At 50.3% G+C, this 17141-nt stretch overlaps 1 protein-coding gene across 2 annotated transcripts; it reads left to right on the top strand.

Annotated features, from left to right (window-relative positions):
* Nucleotides 1–1097: 1097 nt before the first annotated feature.
* On the top strand, nucleotides 1098–16361 carry PIK3IP1 (phosphoinositide-3-kinase interacting protein 1). 2 transcript variants are annotated; one of them, XM_004615570.2, is made up of 6 exons: nucleotides 1098–1246; nucleotides 2106–2222; nucleotides 2314–2433; nucleotides 4316–4516; nucleotides 5063–5141; nucleotides 14609–16341. In XM_004615570.2, exons 1-6 carry the CDS (start codon nucleotides 1177–1179, stop codon nucleotides 14814–14816), a joined length of 795 nt encoding a protein of 264 aa, XP_004615627.1. In that variant the 5' UTR covers nucleotides 1098–1176; the 3' UTR covers nucleotides 14817–16341. The 2 variants fall into 2 exon arrangements, with proteins under 2 accessions (XP_004615627.1, XP_055003544.1); XM_055147569.1 differs by lacking the exon at nucleotides 1098–1246 and having other exon boundaries at nucleotides 1796–2222; nucleotides 14609–16361.
* Nucleotides 16362–17141: the final 780 nt, after the last annotated feature.

Here is a 17141-nt window from a genome sequence, read left to right as displayed (position 1 = left end):
TTTACTGAGGCTCTGTCGGAACTTGAACTGTCAGCCAAACAGGAAGAGGGCTATTCTGCCCAACTCCAAAAAAGCCTAAGTCATATGGATCTGGTAAGGTTTTAACGATGCTATAAATCGTTGCAAATGTTTTTTCCCACAGGGGCTGGAAAAAGCAAACCTTTTACTTAATTCTTTATAAATTTAAGGATGGAAGAAAGGACAGACTATTACAATACAGATAAGCAAATGAGCCTTATCTTCGCATAAAATGTGTTTTCAACCTTTTGTATTCCTAACATATGTAACAATCCCCAAGCCCGATATAAACAAAGAAATGTGACAAATAAATTTGATCCTGGCAAAGCTATACTATTTTTTTTTTTTTTAAATAAGTGTTCAGGGGTTGGAGCGCTAGTACAGTGGGTAGGGCATTTGCCTTGCACGCAGCCGACCCGGGTTCGGTTCCCAGCATTCCATATGGTCGCCTGAGCACTGCCAGGGGTAATTCCTGAGTGCAGAGCCAGGAGTGACCCCTGAGCATCACCAGCTGTGACCCAAAAAGACAAAAAAAAAAAAAGGTAAGTGTTCAAAAGCCTGTATAAACCACAAAGGACGACCACCCCGACCAGCCCCCCTACCTCAGCAAGAATATAAGAATATACCAGGATACTCTTGTGAGCCCCCCACCTCAAACCCATGTGGTCTTGAATTGTTACTCATTGGGTCTCCTAAATTCTGCCTTAACCCTAACCATACCCCTGCCCCAACAATGATGCATCGTGACAGAACTACTCCTAATACTCACAGAAACGTCAACATAAGAGATGAAAAGTCCCGGGAAAGCAGCCAGTGCTGGTCTCACATTGATCCGCTGCTAAGCACAACCTGAACTTCTCTTCACTTGGCTGAATTCCTCTCCTGGCTCTGGGTTAGTGTTCGTGCATGGCATAGGAGGCTTAGGACCCAGGGGGCGCCTTTCAGCCGAAGGGAGAAAGAAAAAAAAAAAAAAACACCAACACAACACTTAGCTGCAGCAAGCTAGCAGGGAAGCTCCCAGTTCTAGAGAGGCTGTTTACCAGATCATAACAAGGGCAGGTCTGATTTCCAGAAAGGGACTGGGAGGCGGCGCTGGCGCCAAGAGGACCCCAGCGGAACACGGGTTTGTCCATCACCTGCAAGACTAAGGAGGTGAGGATGCTGTGGTCCTGGGCGCAAACATTCCTTGTCAGCAACATGCTCCTAGCTGAAGCCTATGGATCTGGAGGTGAGATCACAATCTTTCCTTTCTGCAGCAACTTAAGGAAGCAGAAGGCTCAAACTCCCCATTTCCCAAGCGTTGGTTCTGCTTAGACGGGATGACGACAGGAAATGAAGCTTTGCTCGGTTTCTGTTGTCCCAGGAAAGATTTGATTTTTTTTTTCTTTTCCTTTCCCTGCCAGGGGGGCTGGCAGCTCCATCTTTGCCATTAAGAACAAAGGCAAGCAGCCACTCTCTCTTATCTTTTCCTCGCCTGTGGCTCACCGAGTGGATAAAAACTTGGGAGGAGGGTTCGTCTCCCTTTCTCTCTCTGGCCCGTTTGGCTTTTTAAAGGGGCTTTGCCTGCACGGAGCGGCCCCAAGCACAGGCGCTCCCCTCCCCAGCTTCCTGCTGAGGGCCAGGGGAGCTGGGAGCGTGCAGGCTGGGCTGAGGCAGGATCCCTCGGTTGGTGTGAGGCGCTTCAGGAGCCTTGTCCGGGGAGGGAGGGTGTTGTCTGTGGCTGTGAGGCCAGATCCGCGGAGCCGGGAATACCGGAGTTTTATGTAACACCGGCTCCATGACCCGGGGCTTCATTCCAAGGCGGGCAGTCCACCGTCCCCCAAACTCCCGACGCCCCCCATCCGCCCCGCCCTGCACTCCGTTCTTGTGCTGTCTCGCGTCGGCTAGGAGTTTCACAGGCGCTTTCTCGCTTCTCTGTTGGGTCAGAGAGCAGCCCTTCGAAGCAGGTGGGGGGTGGGGGGGGTTCCTTCTCCCCCAGGACGGAGACAGAGGGTCCCCCGACTCGGCAGAGACACTTCCAGGGTGGGTTCGGGCTCCGCTGCCCCACACTCAGATTTGGGACGGGGGATGCTCCTTTTTCTCCACAGGCTGCTTCCAGGACAACGGCCACCTGTACCGGGCAGACCAGTCCTCAGCGGCGTCTGGCCTTCGCTGCCTCAACTGGCTTGACGCACTGAGCAGCCTGGCGTCGGCCCCTACGTCGGGTGAGAATCCGCCTCTGGGCAGCGGGTGACCGGGACCCCCCTGGGTCCTGGCGCGGACCTCGGCCCATAACGCTTTCTTCCTCCTTGCCAGGTGCCGGCAACCACAGTTACTGCCGGAACCCAGACCAGGACCCGCGCGGGCCCTGGTGCTACGTCAGCGGTGAGGCCGGGGCTCCCGAAAAGCGGCCTTGCGAGGACCTGCAATGCCCAGGTACCCACTGGCGACCTTCCGGCCGCGACCAGCCGCCCCGGTCGGGTACCGGCGCCGCGCACGTGCGGCCGCGCGACAGAGGCCGGCCCCGTTCCGCCCCCCGCGCCGTCCGATTGGTCAAAACTGTCTCCAGGCCGAGGAACTCAACGCCCATTGGCCGTCGCCGCCACTCGGAGTGAGCTCATCCTCCGCGAGCGGCTTGTAAACAAGCGTGGGCGGCGAGACCGGGTGTTTCTCCGCGGAGCTCTCGGCCGGCTCTGGGTCCCGGTGGGACCCGCTTGGGACCGAAGTCCCAGACCGAGACCTTTAAAGAGAGTCAGTTTACTGACCCCTCATCTGGGCGTCTGTGGCGTGCTAGGCCCTTAGGCCTTCTATTCACATTTGCTTGTCGCAGTTGTGGTGCTGCCCCACCTCCACCCCCAACCCGGGGAGGGTTCGATTTCAATGTGGGGGGAATCCGGCCAGCAGTAATCCCTTTTCCCCAACGCCCAATCAGGTTCATTTGTGAAATACATCTAGACCAGCTTTCTTCCCTTTCTTTTGCCGTTGGGCCACACCCAGTTGTACTTAGGTTTGTTTACTCCTGGCTCTCAGGGATCACACTTGGCATTGCCCAGAGACCATACGTGGAGGCCCGGATCAAGCCCGGGTTAGCTGCGTGTAAGGGCAGTGCTTACCCGTGGTCCTATATCTTCAGCCCTAGGCCAGTTTGTTTTGCTGGAGCAATAGCACAGCGGGTAGGGCGTTTGCCTTGCACGCGGCCGACCCGGGTTCGATTGCCAGAATCCCAGATGGTCCCCTGAGCATGGCCAGGAGTAATTCTGAGTGCAGAGCCAGGAGTAACCCCTGTGCATTGCCGGGTGTGACCCAAAAAGAAAAAAAAAAATCGGGAGTTACTGGAGTCAGGGAAGGCTGTGGGGAAGGCACCTTGAGTGCAGCCTAGCTGGGTTTGATTTCCCAGAGCCCACCAGGAGTGATCCCTGAGCACCGCTGGGTGTGGCCCCAAAACAAAACAAAACAAAAGTGGGTTAGGGGTTTGCCCTGCACAAGCCCGACCCAGGTTCCATCCTGCACCACATCAGGTCCCCCGAGCCTCACAAGAGTCATCCTGGAGTGCAGAGCCAGGAGTAAGTCCTGAGCACTGCTGGGTGTGGCCCCAAAACAAAAACAAATACCCCAAGAGAATCAGGATTTAATGTAGTAGGGTAAGATGGTGCGATGAAGGTGCTGGGATAGGAAACACACTCAGGATGGGGCCCCAGCTCTGAGGTTCTCATGAGTGCCATTTGTGGGAGACAAAGCTAGTACAGTGGGCAGGGCTACTAGTCTTGCAAGCAGCTGACCAGATTTGTTTCCCAGCACCCTGTATGGTCCCCTGAGACCTGCCAGCAGTGATTGCTGAGCACTGCCCAATGTGGCCAAATAAAGTGCCCTTTGTCCAGAGCCCCATAAATCAGGATGTGTTTGACCCCAGAGGCATTTGGGATGAGCCACATCTCAGCCCTGTCTTCAAACTCTTGTGCATTAAGCATGGTTAAGTCCCACTTCTTGGAGATGCAGATCTTCTGGCAGCCAGGAAACCTGAACTTGGCAGGTGCAGAACCTCAGTCTGCGTTTTGATGGACATGATGATTTAGCCACCGGGGACTCTGGCCACCGTGCCCTGGGGCTTTCCAAAGCACCCCATATACCTGTTTGGAGACTGAGATTGGGGCTAGCATGAAAGCAGAAAGGAATGTCCACTGTAAAGGGCTGTCTCCAAGGCCCCTTAGAACAGCCCATACAAGCCAGAGGTCACTTGTTTGCAGCAGTGGGTCCCACTGGGCAGAAAGCTCCAGGCTAGTTTCTAATGAGACCTTGTTTCCTTCCTGCTTTCCTCCAGAGACCTCTTCTCAGTCCCTGCCAGCCTCCAGAACAGACTCTGAGGTGACATCTGAAGTACCAGGGGAAGACGAGCTGCAGGTGTTTGCACCTGCCAACGCCCTGCCCGCCCGGAGTGAAGCAGCAGCTGTGCAGCCAGTTATTGGGATTAGCCAGCACGTGCGGGTGAATCCCAAGGAGAAGAAAGACCTGGGAACCCTAGGTATGACTGCCCCACCTCTCTCTTTGCGATTTCAAGAGATGTCCTTTATTGGAGTTGAGTGGTAGGGTGTTTTTGCTTTGCATGCGGCCAACGCTTATTTTGATTCCCGGAATCCCATATGGTCCCCCAAACACTGTCAGGAGTAATTCCTGAGTGCAGATTCAGGAGGAACCCCTGAGCATCACTGAGTATCACTGTATCACTGTCATCCCTTTGCTTATAGATTTGCTCAAGCGGGCACCAGTAACGTCTACATTGTGAGGCTTGTTGTTACAGTTTTTGGCATATTAAATATACCACGGGTAGCTTGCCAGGCTCTACTGTGTGGGCGTGATACTCTCGGTAGCTTACTGGGCTCTCCGAGAGGGACGGAGGAATTGAACCCCGGTCGGCTGCATGCAAGGCAAACTCTCTACCTGCTGTGCTATCGCTCCAGCCCTGGGCATCACTGGGTGTGACCCAAAAGCAAAACAACAACAACAAAGAGATCTCATTTGCCGATCTACTGAGGTGAGGCTAATGGAACTTATCTTCTGTCCTTGGCAGGCAACGTGCTGGGCATTACCATGATAGTGATCATCATAGCCATCGGAGTTGGCATTGTCTTGGGCTACACCTACAAGAGGTCAGTAGTTTCTCTTTTGGACTCTCATGAGGAGAGGAAGGGGCACAAAGTCAAAATCTGACTCCTTTGTGACTTTTCTACCCTAAAAATGGAACGGGGGTATTGAAAGACTACATGATGCAGAAACTTGGTTCTAGTGTTCACTGTGTGGACAAATCTTTCCTTTTGGTGCCTTTAATTTTCACCCAGAAGACTTAGGAGGTAGGGTTTGTTTCCAGTTTTACAGACAAGAGGCCTTTGTGAGAGAAGTGACTGGTTCAAAGTTATAGTACCCAGATTGAAAAGATAGTACAGAGGGTAGGGTGTTTGCCTTGCATGTGGTTGACCTTGATTTGATCCCTGGCACTGCATATGGTCCCCACACACCACCAGGAATGATGCCTGAGCATAGATCCAGGAGTAGGCCTGGCATACAGCCAGATGTGGCCCTAATACATCCTCCAAAAAGAAAAAAGTTATATTACCTGAGAGTGGCAGAACCTGGAGTCAAACCTTGTTCACTTTTGTTTTTGTTTTGGGGTTACACCCAGAGGATCTCAGGGGCTACTTCTTGGTTCTGGGATCAGGGATCATTCCTGGTGGTGCTTGGGGGAACATAATGTGGTGAAGGGATTGAAGCGGAGTCCAGGAGTCCACTGCATGCAAGCAAAATACCTTAAATCTTGTATGATCTCTCTGGCCCCTCAGACCCAGTTCTTTTGTTTTGTTTTGTTTTGTGGCCACACCCTGCAATTCTCAGGGGTTACTCCTGGCCGTGCCAAACGGACCATATGGGATTGAACTCTGGCCCCAGACCGATTTCTTATGACACCAGATTTCCTCAATCTAATCCAGCTTTCCCTGGATTGGAGAAATCAGACTGGGTAACCTGAATGGCTGAATATTTTCTGAGAGTTATGAAAGTCTGCCCATAGGAAAACCCCAGGTCACTGTTTCTGCATTAGGACTTGAATTTCCTGAGCTGTACATAGCTTCTCTAGGACTGGAGAAGTGGGGAGAGTGAGTTGGTGGACAGTGAGGTGGCCACTTCTCACCAAGCGAAAGAAGGCCGCAGAGGCTACCTGGGAAACTCAGGGACATCACCAATGGCTTCAGGCCAGGAAAAATGTTTATTTGAGTGACTTCCTGAGATACCATGTGGAAGTTTTTCCAAATAAAGAGAAGAGATGTCCAGCCGAAGTCGCATTTATTTTTACAGCAGTGGCTGACTCGGAGAAATTTATTTGCTGTTTTTGAGCAAAATCAGGAGATTTACTTCCAGCCCTGAGTATATATGAAGTTTCCTGTGAAGGGAATGACATGGTGGCTTATTTTCTAGGGTTTCAGCCCATAATCCTGTTAGATCACTATTACATTACCGGGGGGTGGTAAAAACAGAGTACGAGGAAGTGATGTGATAGCCCATCTATAATTCAAAGTAAGATCTCAGTGATGCTGACTGATTTTAACCCTTGAAATATTCCCCCTTTCCTTAATCATTGGATAGCATTTGGCTCTCCTTCAATCTTGAGACAATTTATAGGCCTTCAGATTTTTGCTGTTTTGTTACTGTTTGTTTGGCCATGCTTGACAGTGCTCAGGGATCACTCCTGGTGGGGTTCTTGGGGTGCTGGATATCTAACCCAGGATGGCTACATGCAAAGTGATTACTCTGTGGTACCCACTGTACTATTTCTCCACCCCCTGCCTCTGGGTCTTTGAAATTCTGAGCTGAATGCAGAAGCCCAATAAGGAAATCAGGTCTTTGCCTCTACATCTGCTTCTCTAGATTGTTGTAGGGCTGCAGGGCGGCCTAGAGTTTGCTTTTCTATCAACGTAAGTCAAGATACTAACTCCCCATCGGCATCACTAAACCACGGGACCAGCCCTTTCCTCTGGCGAAGGACTCTGAGAACAAACTGTACAACAGGAAACCACATGTGGGCTAGAGGCAAGCTCTTAGCTCCCTTCTCTTGAGTCAGAACAGTGTTTTATGAAAGACAGTTAAAAAAACGTTTTGCCACTCTTCTGCACTTCAGTTTGTTTACTAAGTGGGGCTGTCTCTGTGTTACATGTAAACAGTAGAATATTAATTAATAGAATTAATTACATTAAATAACTTACAGTTGCTGCTCAACATGTATTCTATGCTCTCTTATTCGGACCCTACTGCATTTTCTACCCTAATAATCTTACCCAAACCTTAGAAGGAACTTTATTATTATTATTTTTTTTTTTTTTGCATATGTGGGAGGGGGTCAGGGGGAGGGGGAAGTTGGGAGGCTCCCAAAGAATGCTCAGGGTGCATCTGCAGCACTGCCTGATACTCAGGGAGCTGTGCAGTGACTGGGGATCAAACTTAGGGCTGTGCATCTCTGACACCCGCCTAGAGGAGCACTTTTTATTTATTTATCTTTGTTTTGGGGATCACACCTTGTGGTGCACTGGGATCGTTCCTGGCAGGACTTGGGGAACTTTTTATAGTGCTGGGGATCAAACCGGGTCAGCAGCATTCGAGGCAAGTGCCCTACTGGCTATAACTATCTCTCCAGCCCCACTTTCATACCATTTTAAATGAAGTAGGGTGCTGAAACCTAGTGGAGTCAGGTGCCATGTCCAGGCTGCAAAGCTAGTAAGATATGTCTAGGGAGTATTAGTAGCTCCCCAGAGTCCAGTGAGTTCGTTTCATTTTATGGAATAGTTTTCCATTGCAAAGAACAATAGGAAAATAGAAGTTTTAACAAAAATCGTTGGTTTTAGTAGTCAAGAGAAGTCAGGATCTACTTCTGAAACGTCCAAGTCAGGGGGTGACACCAGGCAAGTTATTTTCCTCAGAACTTCCCCATCTGTGAGACGGTGTGAGGTAGGGTGAGACACGATGGTCCTCCCCGCTCTAGTGTCTCCTTGTCCGTACTGACGGCTGCTGCTTAGAGACAGGCTGGGGTTTAAATCCTAGCTCTGTTTCCTTGAACATAAGACTTAACCCCTCTGCCTCTCCCTACCCATCTCAGAAGCACTGCTCCTGAGAGCCCACTGGGTTTGTAGTGAGGTGAAAGGAGCAGACATTCAGTTGGTGTTCAGAAATTCAGCCCTGGGCCACTTTTCCTCTCCTCTACTACAGCTTTGCCTCTGACGAAGAAAATAGTGGTTCACAGCCATGCAAGTTTTAGAAATAATTTGGGTTTTGTTGTTGTTGTTTTTCTTTTTGGGTCACACCCAGCAATGCACAGGGGTTACTCCTGGCTTTGCACTCAAGCATTACTTCTGGCAGTGCTTGAGGGACCATATGGGATGCCTGGGATTGAACCCGGGTCAGCTGCATGCAAGGCAAACGCCCTACTCGCTGTGCTATTGCTCCAGCCCCTTTAGAAATAATTCGGAGAGACCAGTGTTTTCTGCTGAAAATGTGCGATGCTTCCTGTTACCCCAGAAGTGGGTGTCAGAGACCCAGAACCACTCCATCCACTCCTGCCCACTCTGGCTGGCCCCACACCCCTCCGGAGTAGTAAGGGATAGAATTGCCACCCTTAGCCTTGAACTCTGCCAGAGACCTGGGGGCTAATGGGATGGAGCCTCCCCCGGCTGGACAGGCACTGGGCTTCCCCTCTGTGGATAAAGGCGCAGGCCTTTGTCTCCGGCTGTCGTGGCCATGAGTTTCAGATAGCCAGTCTGCACATGACCAGTGGCTGCTCCCTGTCCCTTCGCTTGCTCCAAACAGGGCGTGCACTGGCTCCGGAGGGAATGCTGCTTTTCTGATAAAAGGTAAGGGAAAACCCGTAAGTCAACACCACTCCACCCGCTCAAGAGAGGCGCTGAGTCAGTGAATAAGCCTTTTGTCTTTCTTGGCTGCCGGACAACAGCTTGGCTGCCTATAGGCCCACGCCAAAGGCAATGAGAAGGGGCTGGGTGACCAGGTGGTCGGCGCAGCAGGTCCAGGGGGCCTCTCTCAGGTCTTCTTCACAGCTGGGGACAGCTGCTGCCTTGCCAGGACTCACAAACACTTCATTAGAAGGCATGCCTGTTTTGAGGCTTCTAAATGAATGAGTCTGTAATCCAGACAAGTCCCAGCACCTGCTTTCTTTATACTTGACTGCTCTTAGCCCTGCTCTGCCCGATTAATAGAAATTGATTTTTTTCCCCTTAAAGACTTTTGTTTGATGCAGCCTGATAATAGCCAGATGCCTAGTCAAGGAGATGCGTGAGATGGGGCCAGAGTAATAGTACAGCGGGGAGGGCACTTTCCTTGCACACAGCCAACCTGGGTTTGAACCCTGGCGTCCCGTTCAAACAGGTCCCCAGAGTCCTGCCAAGAATGATTCCTGAGTGCAGAGCCAGGAGTGAGCTCTGAGCACCACCAAGTATGCCCCCCAAAACAAAACAAAACAAAACAAAACATGGGGGCCGGGTCCATAGTATCGCCGGTAGAATGTTTTGGTTTTTTTTTTTTTTTTTTTTTTTTTTTTGCTTTTTGGGTCACACCCAGCGATGCTCAGTTGCCGGTAGAATGTTTGCCTTGCACATGGTTGACTTGGGATCAATCCCCAGAACTCCTTAGGGTCATGAGTCCCACGAGGAATGATACCTGAGCATAGAGCCGAGTTAGCCATGAGCAGAGCCCAAAAGCAAAACCAAACTAAAGAGGTTGGTGTGGAAAGCCTGCCTTTGTAATCAAAGCAGAATGCCTCAGTTTCTTCTGCTAGGTGAGGATGTCAGCTTGTAAAGTTGGCGTCAGAAGTAAAGAACGTGATGAGTAAAGTGCACGGCACACAGCAGGAGCACAGGTAGCTCTTCACATTTTGGGGAATGAATGGGAAGGCCATCCCCGGAACCTTTGTAGTGTTAGGGAAAGTCCAAAAAAATAGAGATTGCAGCCCAAGGCGGGTGGAAGAGAAAGGGGTTTATTGGTGCGGACCAAGAGTTCAGATCACCCTGGCAACTCTCAGCCAGGACAAAGAAAGGGTCCACTCTGCTTTTATGTGTTCAGGTGCGGGAGCAAGCAGCCAGATTTATGCAAATTAATGTGCAGTTAAGCCGCCGAGGTTATGAAGAACAAAGGATTTTGCATTCAACTAACTATTCTTTCCCAGCTGTCTTGCTCTGGTGATACGGGCCTCTCTGCGCACACAATCCATCATCACCCTCCTTCAGAGCCCCCCAAATCCATGCATTTCCCTCACAGTAGGTTCTCTGAGTATTGAGTTCGTACCAGGCCCTTACAGTTTTGAAAATCAGACCTAGGCACAGTCACTTGCTTGCTCCTCCAGTTCTTTCGCAGATCGCCTTTTGGCCATCTTTTGATTTGGGGGCTTCCTTAAGAAAATTAAAACCAGCCCTTCCAAATTTCTCTCTACATAGACAGCTCTGAAGTGTCTAGTTTTGGGGAACTGGGATGATAGCTCAAAGATACCTTGCATGGGGGGGCCGGAGCGATAGCACAGCGGGTAGGGCGTTTGCCTTGCACGCGGCCGACCCGGGTTCGATCCCTGGCATCCCATATGGTCCCCCAAGCACCGCCAGGAGTAATTCCTGAGTGCAAAGCCAGGAGTAACCCCTGAGCATCGCTGGGTGTGACCCAAAAAGCAAACAAACAAACAAAAAAAAGATACCTTGCATGAGACCCTGACTTGCTCCCTGCCATTATATGCCACCCCATCCCACCAGCACTGCTTAGTACAGACCTAGGGGCCCTTGAGCTCTCAGCCCCACACAGGTTACTGCCGAAAGGCCCCCTGAGCACTTTGGGAACATTCTCACTCCAAAAAATAACTTTTCTGGGGCTGGAGTGATAGCACAGCAGGTAGGGTGTTTGCCTTGCATGCAGCTGACCTGGGTTCAATTCCCAGCATCCCATATGGTCACCTGAGCACTGCCAGGAGTGATTCCTGACTGCAGAGCCAGGAGTAACCCCTGTGCATCGCCGGGTGTGACCCAAAAAGCAAAAAAACAAAAAACCAAACTTTTCTTATGGAAGCCAATTTTCCCCTCCATGTTGCAGCAGCTGTAATAAATGAGTAGTGCCCAAGGGTAAAGTTAATCAGATTGTGAGTGGGGATACACTTGGTCAAACAACATCTCCTCGTGTGCCTCCCCTTTCTTCTCTGGGTGGGTGATCTGAGGTCATTCAGCTGCAGGAGCTGGTGTCCAGTGTAGATGCTAGAGGGTTGGCGAGGGTGGCGAGGGTGACTCAGGGAGAGGAGCTCACAAATGTGCCCCCTCTCTCATTAAAGTGAGCACATCTCATAAAAGGGAACTTTGAGAATGTTAGGGCCTCAGGATTACTGTCAGCTTCTTGTTTACAGATGATGAAATTAAAACCCAGAGAGGAGGGAAGTTGCTGAGGTCATGTAAACAATACTTGGCTGGTCAGTAGGAGAGTTTCTGGGTTTTGTTTGTTTTGGGGCCACACCCAGGGGTGCTCAGAGGACCACGTGGTGCCAGGGGTCATGCCAAGGTTTCCTGCATAGAAAGCAAGTGCTCAGTCCACGACCTTTTTTTCTCCCTGATCCCTACAGGTGAGTTTAATTGGAAAATCAAATTAAGATAAAGTTAATTGGTGAGTCAAACTGTCACTGTCATCTCGTTGCTCATTGATTTGCTCAAGCAGGCACCAGTAACATCTCCATGTGAGACTTGTTGTTACTATTTTTGCATATCAAATACTCCACAGGTATCTTGGGGGCCCTGCTGTGGGGGTGAGATACTCTTGGTAGCTTGCCAGGCTGTCCGAGAGGGGCAGAAGAATTGAACCCAGGCTGGCCGTATGCAAGGCAAACGCCCTACCTGCTGTGCTATGGCTCCAGTCCAGGTCAAACCGTATTCAGAGCAAAATACCATAACCCCGTGTTTTACAGTTTTCAAAATGCTTCCACATTTACTCTGCTTTGTTGTTTTTGGGTCACACCTAGTGATACCCAAGGGGTACTCCTGGTTCAGCACTCAGAAATTACTCCTGGCATTACACAGGGAACCATATGGGATGCTGGGGATTGAACTTGGGTTGGCCACGTAAAAGGCAAACACCCTACCTGCTGCACTATCTCTCTGGCCCCTCATTGTTTTATTTTGAGGGAGTATTATCCTCAATTCACAGATGGAGTCTAATTTATGTTTTGCCAAGTGTCATGGAACTAAAGCTAAACTGGCACCAGGACATAGAGGAACTGCTTGAATTAGATGTGGTGCTGGGAACTGGACCAGGGTTGTCTGCATCCAGTGCAAGCACTTTCACCCCTGTACTATCTCTCTGGCCCCTAAAGACTGGTTTTGAGGCATTGTACAGGCTTCTCGCCTCCAGAGTCTACTGTTTTCTTAGTATTCTTTTCTGGTCTCTGAGAGCTTGTTACTGCTCATGTCATGAAGGATGTGTGATCCGTATGATCTCAGCTAGCACTTATCTCCCCGGGGCTAGCTGAAGCAGTGTCATTGGTGTCATGAAGTCATCCATCTGCCTTCTGTGGAGTGTGGAGGCAGGGCACTCCCAGCTGTGCTCAGGGTTTACTCCTGGCTCCGTGCTTAGGGATCATCCCTGGCAGGCTTGGGGACCATATACAGTGCCAGGGTTGAACCTGGGTTGGCAGCATAAAAGGCAAGTGTCCTACCCGCTGTAGTACTATCTCTCTAACCCCCACTCCCCTGCCAGCTGCCTATTTCAAGGCCTCTGTGGGGTAGTCTTCTCCCTGGCAGATTGGCTTTTCAGTTGGAGATCGAACCCAAGATGTTATGTATGCAAAAATACAGTCTACTGCTCTGCCTCATCCCTGGCGCTGTGGAAGGGTCCTGACAGCTCAGCCCACGTATCTAGTCATTGGCTTCAGAGAATACTGATCGAGGTTGCTAGTTCTGATGTGCAGTGTATTGGGCACTTACCAAACCCTTTAACCTGCAATAGAGGTGGCCCAGTCTTTTGGGGAAAACCCTGTAAGAGCAGCCAAACATTGGTTTGTCACTGACCCATCATTTCTTTTTCTTTTTCTTTTTTTTTTTTTTTGCTTTTTGGGTCACACCCATTGACTTACAGGGGTTATTCCTGGCTCTAAACTCAGGAATTACCCTTGGCGGTACTCAGAAGACCATATGGGATGCTGAGAATTGAACCCGAGTCGGCTGGGTGCAAGGCAAATGCCCTACCCGCTGACCCATCATTTCTTTGGGGTTACCCTCATCAAGTCAGAATTTCCTTTATTATTAGCCAGTGTCCAATAGCCTTTGATTTTAGATTGACATGTCCTTGGCAAGTTTTTAACTTTTCTGGGTCATTTCCTAATTATGAAATCAATGAAGAACCTAGAGAAATAGAACAGGGGTTAAAGTGCTTGCCTTGCACACGGCTAACCTGTTTGATTCCCACCACTGCATATGTCTCCTGACACAACCAGGAGTGATTCCTGAGCACAAAACTGGAGTGGGTACCTTCTGTGTGGCCTGTCCCCACCCCTGTGTCTTCCCCCCCCCAAAATGAAAACACCTAATTATTAAGATTGAACTGAGAATGAAGTGAGATAATGGCGCATATAGTCCTAAACATGGAGTTGAGTGCTCCACATTAGAATCTCCGGAAAGGCCAGAGTCCTTTTGCTTCTTCATGAGCTGGGGAATAAGTGGTTTCTAAGAAGGCATTATACCTTTTGGGACTTCTGCATAAAGACAGTTGTCTCCTAATAGGATAGCTTGGACAAACTTATGTTAGTACTGTTATATAGTCCTCTGGGTCTCTTGGAGAGAAAAAAAAAATGGTATCTTGTTTTAAGAGTCTTTTTCCTGGAGGCAGGTATGTAGTTCAGTGGTAGAGCACTTATCTTGGATGTGTGAGGCATTGGATTCAACACACACACACACACACACACACACACACACACACACACACACACACACACACACACACACACACAGGGCTTTGCTCTATGCTATCATGTTTCCAAAGTGGGCAATATTTCCCACCCCTGTGGAGTGCTGCAATAATCTGGGAAGGCAAGGTGCTGTATCCACCTCAGATGCAACTGTGGTGAGATGCTTTGTTTCCTTAAAGGTAGATTTCCAGGGATGCAATGAGTTACCATCTTCATTGCATCCTGCTGTAGTGGTGAGAGGTTCATATTTGCAATCACCCCATTTTACAGATGAGAATGCAGAGACCAGAAATACAGGGGCCACTTGTTAAATTAAGGCAGTCAGGCCAAATGGTAAACAAATGTATCAGCTGTTGATGTGTTGTGACCATGATAAGCCCCGCCCCATCTGGGTTTCAGGGATGGTATCTAATTAACAAAGCCACGGAGGAGGCACAGCCTGAATGCCTTTTGTTTCCCCCCCAGGGGGGTTGTGGGGGAGTATCCACCTGATGGTACTCAGGGGCTGCTTCTCGCAGTGATGTGAGGAAGACCCTGGGACTTCCCGAGATGGAACCCGGGACTCCCGCACACAAAGCATGCACTCCAGCACTTTGAGCTATCTCCCTGCTCTGAATATTTTCAAAATTCTTCTTCTGCCAGGGGGAAGGACCTGAAAGAGCAGCATGAGAAGAAAGTATGTGAGCGGGAGATGCAGCGAATCACCTTGCCCCTGTCTGCCTTCACCAACCCCAGCTGTGAGATCGTGGACGAGAAGACAGTGGTGGTCCACACCAACCAGACTCCGGTGGACCAACTTCAGGAGGGCAGTGCTCCCCTGATGGGCCAGGCGGGCACTCCTGGGGCCTGAGCACCCCCAGAGTGGGCAGGAGCCCAGGTAGACACCAGCGCAGGCCAGCTTGCCACACCCTACAGCTGGGAGGATACGTACTTTGTGTAGTGGTGACAACCCTCCCCATTTCTCCCCCCTCTCCCCCTTTTTTTTGGTATGAATTCTAGGACACAAACAGGTGTCACTGTGGGCTGAGGGTGACACAGGGTAGCGTTCCACCTACCGGTGCACCTTCTCCATTTCTTAGAGTATTTTGCCTGTGGATGGAAACAGCAGCAGCCCCACAAATGCTGCTGACAAGGGCTTCCAGACATAGCCTGTGCTGGGGCTGGGCAGGGGGCTCGTCCAGACCCCCCTCTGCTTCACGACCCAAGATGGTCTCGGTCTCCGCCTTTCTGTTTAACTCCATACACTTGAGTGGCGCATGCTGTTATTCCTAGTTCAGGTCAAGAGGGGCATTTCAAACTGTATACTTAGCGTTTTAAATATTTGGGATGGAACTCCCTGCTGACCTCTGAGAACCGGAAATAAGTCTGTACAAAAGTGAAAGCTCTGGGCCGGAGAGCGCTAGGCTGGGGGCTGCCGGGAGTGCGGCCAGCTTGTTGGCAGTGATGTGCCTTGACAACTTTTGTGCTGGGCACAGGTCCAGGCCCAGGGCCTTTTCCTGTTTTGAAAGGAAAGGAGAGAAGAATTGCACTTAATGTTCCACTTAGGAGCATCCAACTGCCTTAGGCTCAGGGGCCCCCAGGCGGTGTCTCCAGAGTAGATGGCGGCTTCTGCATCTTGCAGGGGTTAAGAAGGAACCGATGGAAAAGGAACTGTGGGGAGCAAGGGGCTCACGAGCTATTTCTTAGACGTTAATCTGGAACCTACACTGGGAGGCAGAGTGAAGAGCCCCGGGGCCGGTTCCTAGAGTGGCCGGAGTTTGCAGGTGCCCAGTAGCTGCCAGGCCAGGCCAGGTCAGTGCCTTCCAGTGGGGCAGTGGGGTGAAAGCCATAACCTATGACTTGTTAAAAGTCAGAATCACTGGGGGGGAAGGGGCTTAGGAGCTAATGACCCCCACAGGCCCAGACGGGGAAAGTGACACATAAGGTCATAGAGCTCCATCATATTGTGCCACACTGTGCCGTGGCTGAGCAGAGCTGCGGAGCCCGGAGAGCCCCGGGAGCCTTGGCCGTGCTCCCCATGCGCAGGGCTTCCTTCCTTTGCCCCTCGGGGAGAGGTGGGTGATGGGCTCATTCTCTTCAGCGGCTGTTCAGTAGAGTGGTTTGCTGAGGGAACCTAGGCCTCAGGAGTCCCTGATCTTAAGAGATGCTGAAGAAGAAAACATTACTGATTTTTACTTTTCTATAAAGGCATTTCTCTGTATACATGTTTTATATACCTCATTCTGACACCTGCATATAAGTGCAGGAAATTGCTCTGCATTTGACTTCTATTAAAAAAAAATATCCAAACAACTTCACGTTGCTTTTTGTGGGGGACAGGAAACTTCCTATAAACCAAGAAGCTTTGGTTACCTCATCAGCACCTATGTGGTGAGTTCAGGCTTTCTCCTTCACCCTGCGTAATCGGGTTTTAACAAGGATTGTTTGGTATGGCGGGGGAATAAATTTGGGGGAAATGGTAGAGACAAAAACATCAGAATATAATGGTCTGGTGACAAGGTACAGTTAAAACTAAAGAAATGGAAAGACAAAGTAGTTGTGTTTGGATGGAGAGTTTTGAAAGCATGAATACATGTTTTTGTTGTTCTTTGTTTCGGGGGCCATATCTAGTGGTGCTCAGGGTTTACTCCTGATTCTGCTCTGATGGACTCAGGGCACCATAAGGGGTGACGGGGATTGAACCTAGGCTGGCTGCAAGCAAGGAAAACATCCTACCTACAGTCCTATCACTCAGGCCCCCTGCTTACACATCATCAAGCCTCATTCTCCTTCCCCCGGGCCCAGCAACTACAGCCTCCACATTGACTGTTAACATCCACCACCAGAAATCTGAAACTGCAGGAGTCCCGAAGGGGAGCTGGTCACTACAAATCCTACCTCTTGGCATTCTCTTGGAGGTGGAAATATTTCAAACAAATACCCAAGCTACAGAATTTACCAGGTTGGCGTGAGCAGTGGCTGGATGGCAGGGCCAAAGGAGGGATGGATGCGTGTGTGATATCCCTCATGGGCTGTCCAGCCTGTGTGCTGGGCTGAGGGAGGGTGAAAGCCTTTGAAGGGTGATTCAAATGTTTACAGATGGAGAAAACTGCCAGCAGCACTAGCAGCACCAGGGTACGAGCCTCCAGGAAAGGGCAGGGTGACATATACCCATGTACAGACGTTACTCTATAGT

Source organism: Sorex araneus, chromosome 9, assembly GCF_027595985.1.
Source record: "Sorex araneus isolate mSorAra2 chromosome 9, mSorAra2.pri, whole genome shotgun sequence".
NCBI lineage: Eukaryota > Metazoa > Chordata > Mammalia > Eulipotyphla > Soricidae > Sorex > Sorex araneus.
The sequence above is the reverse complement of the archived record's forward strand: the minus strand, read 5'-3'. Positions and strand labels throughout refer to the sequence as shown.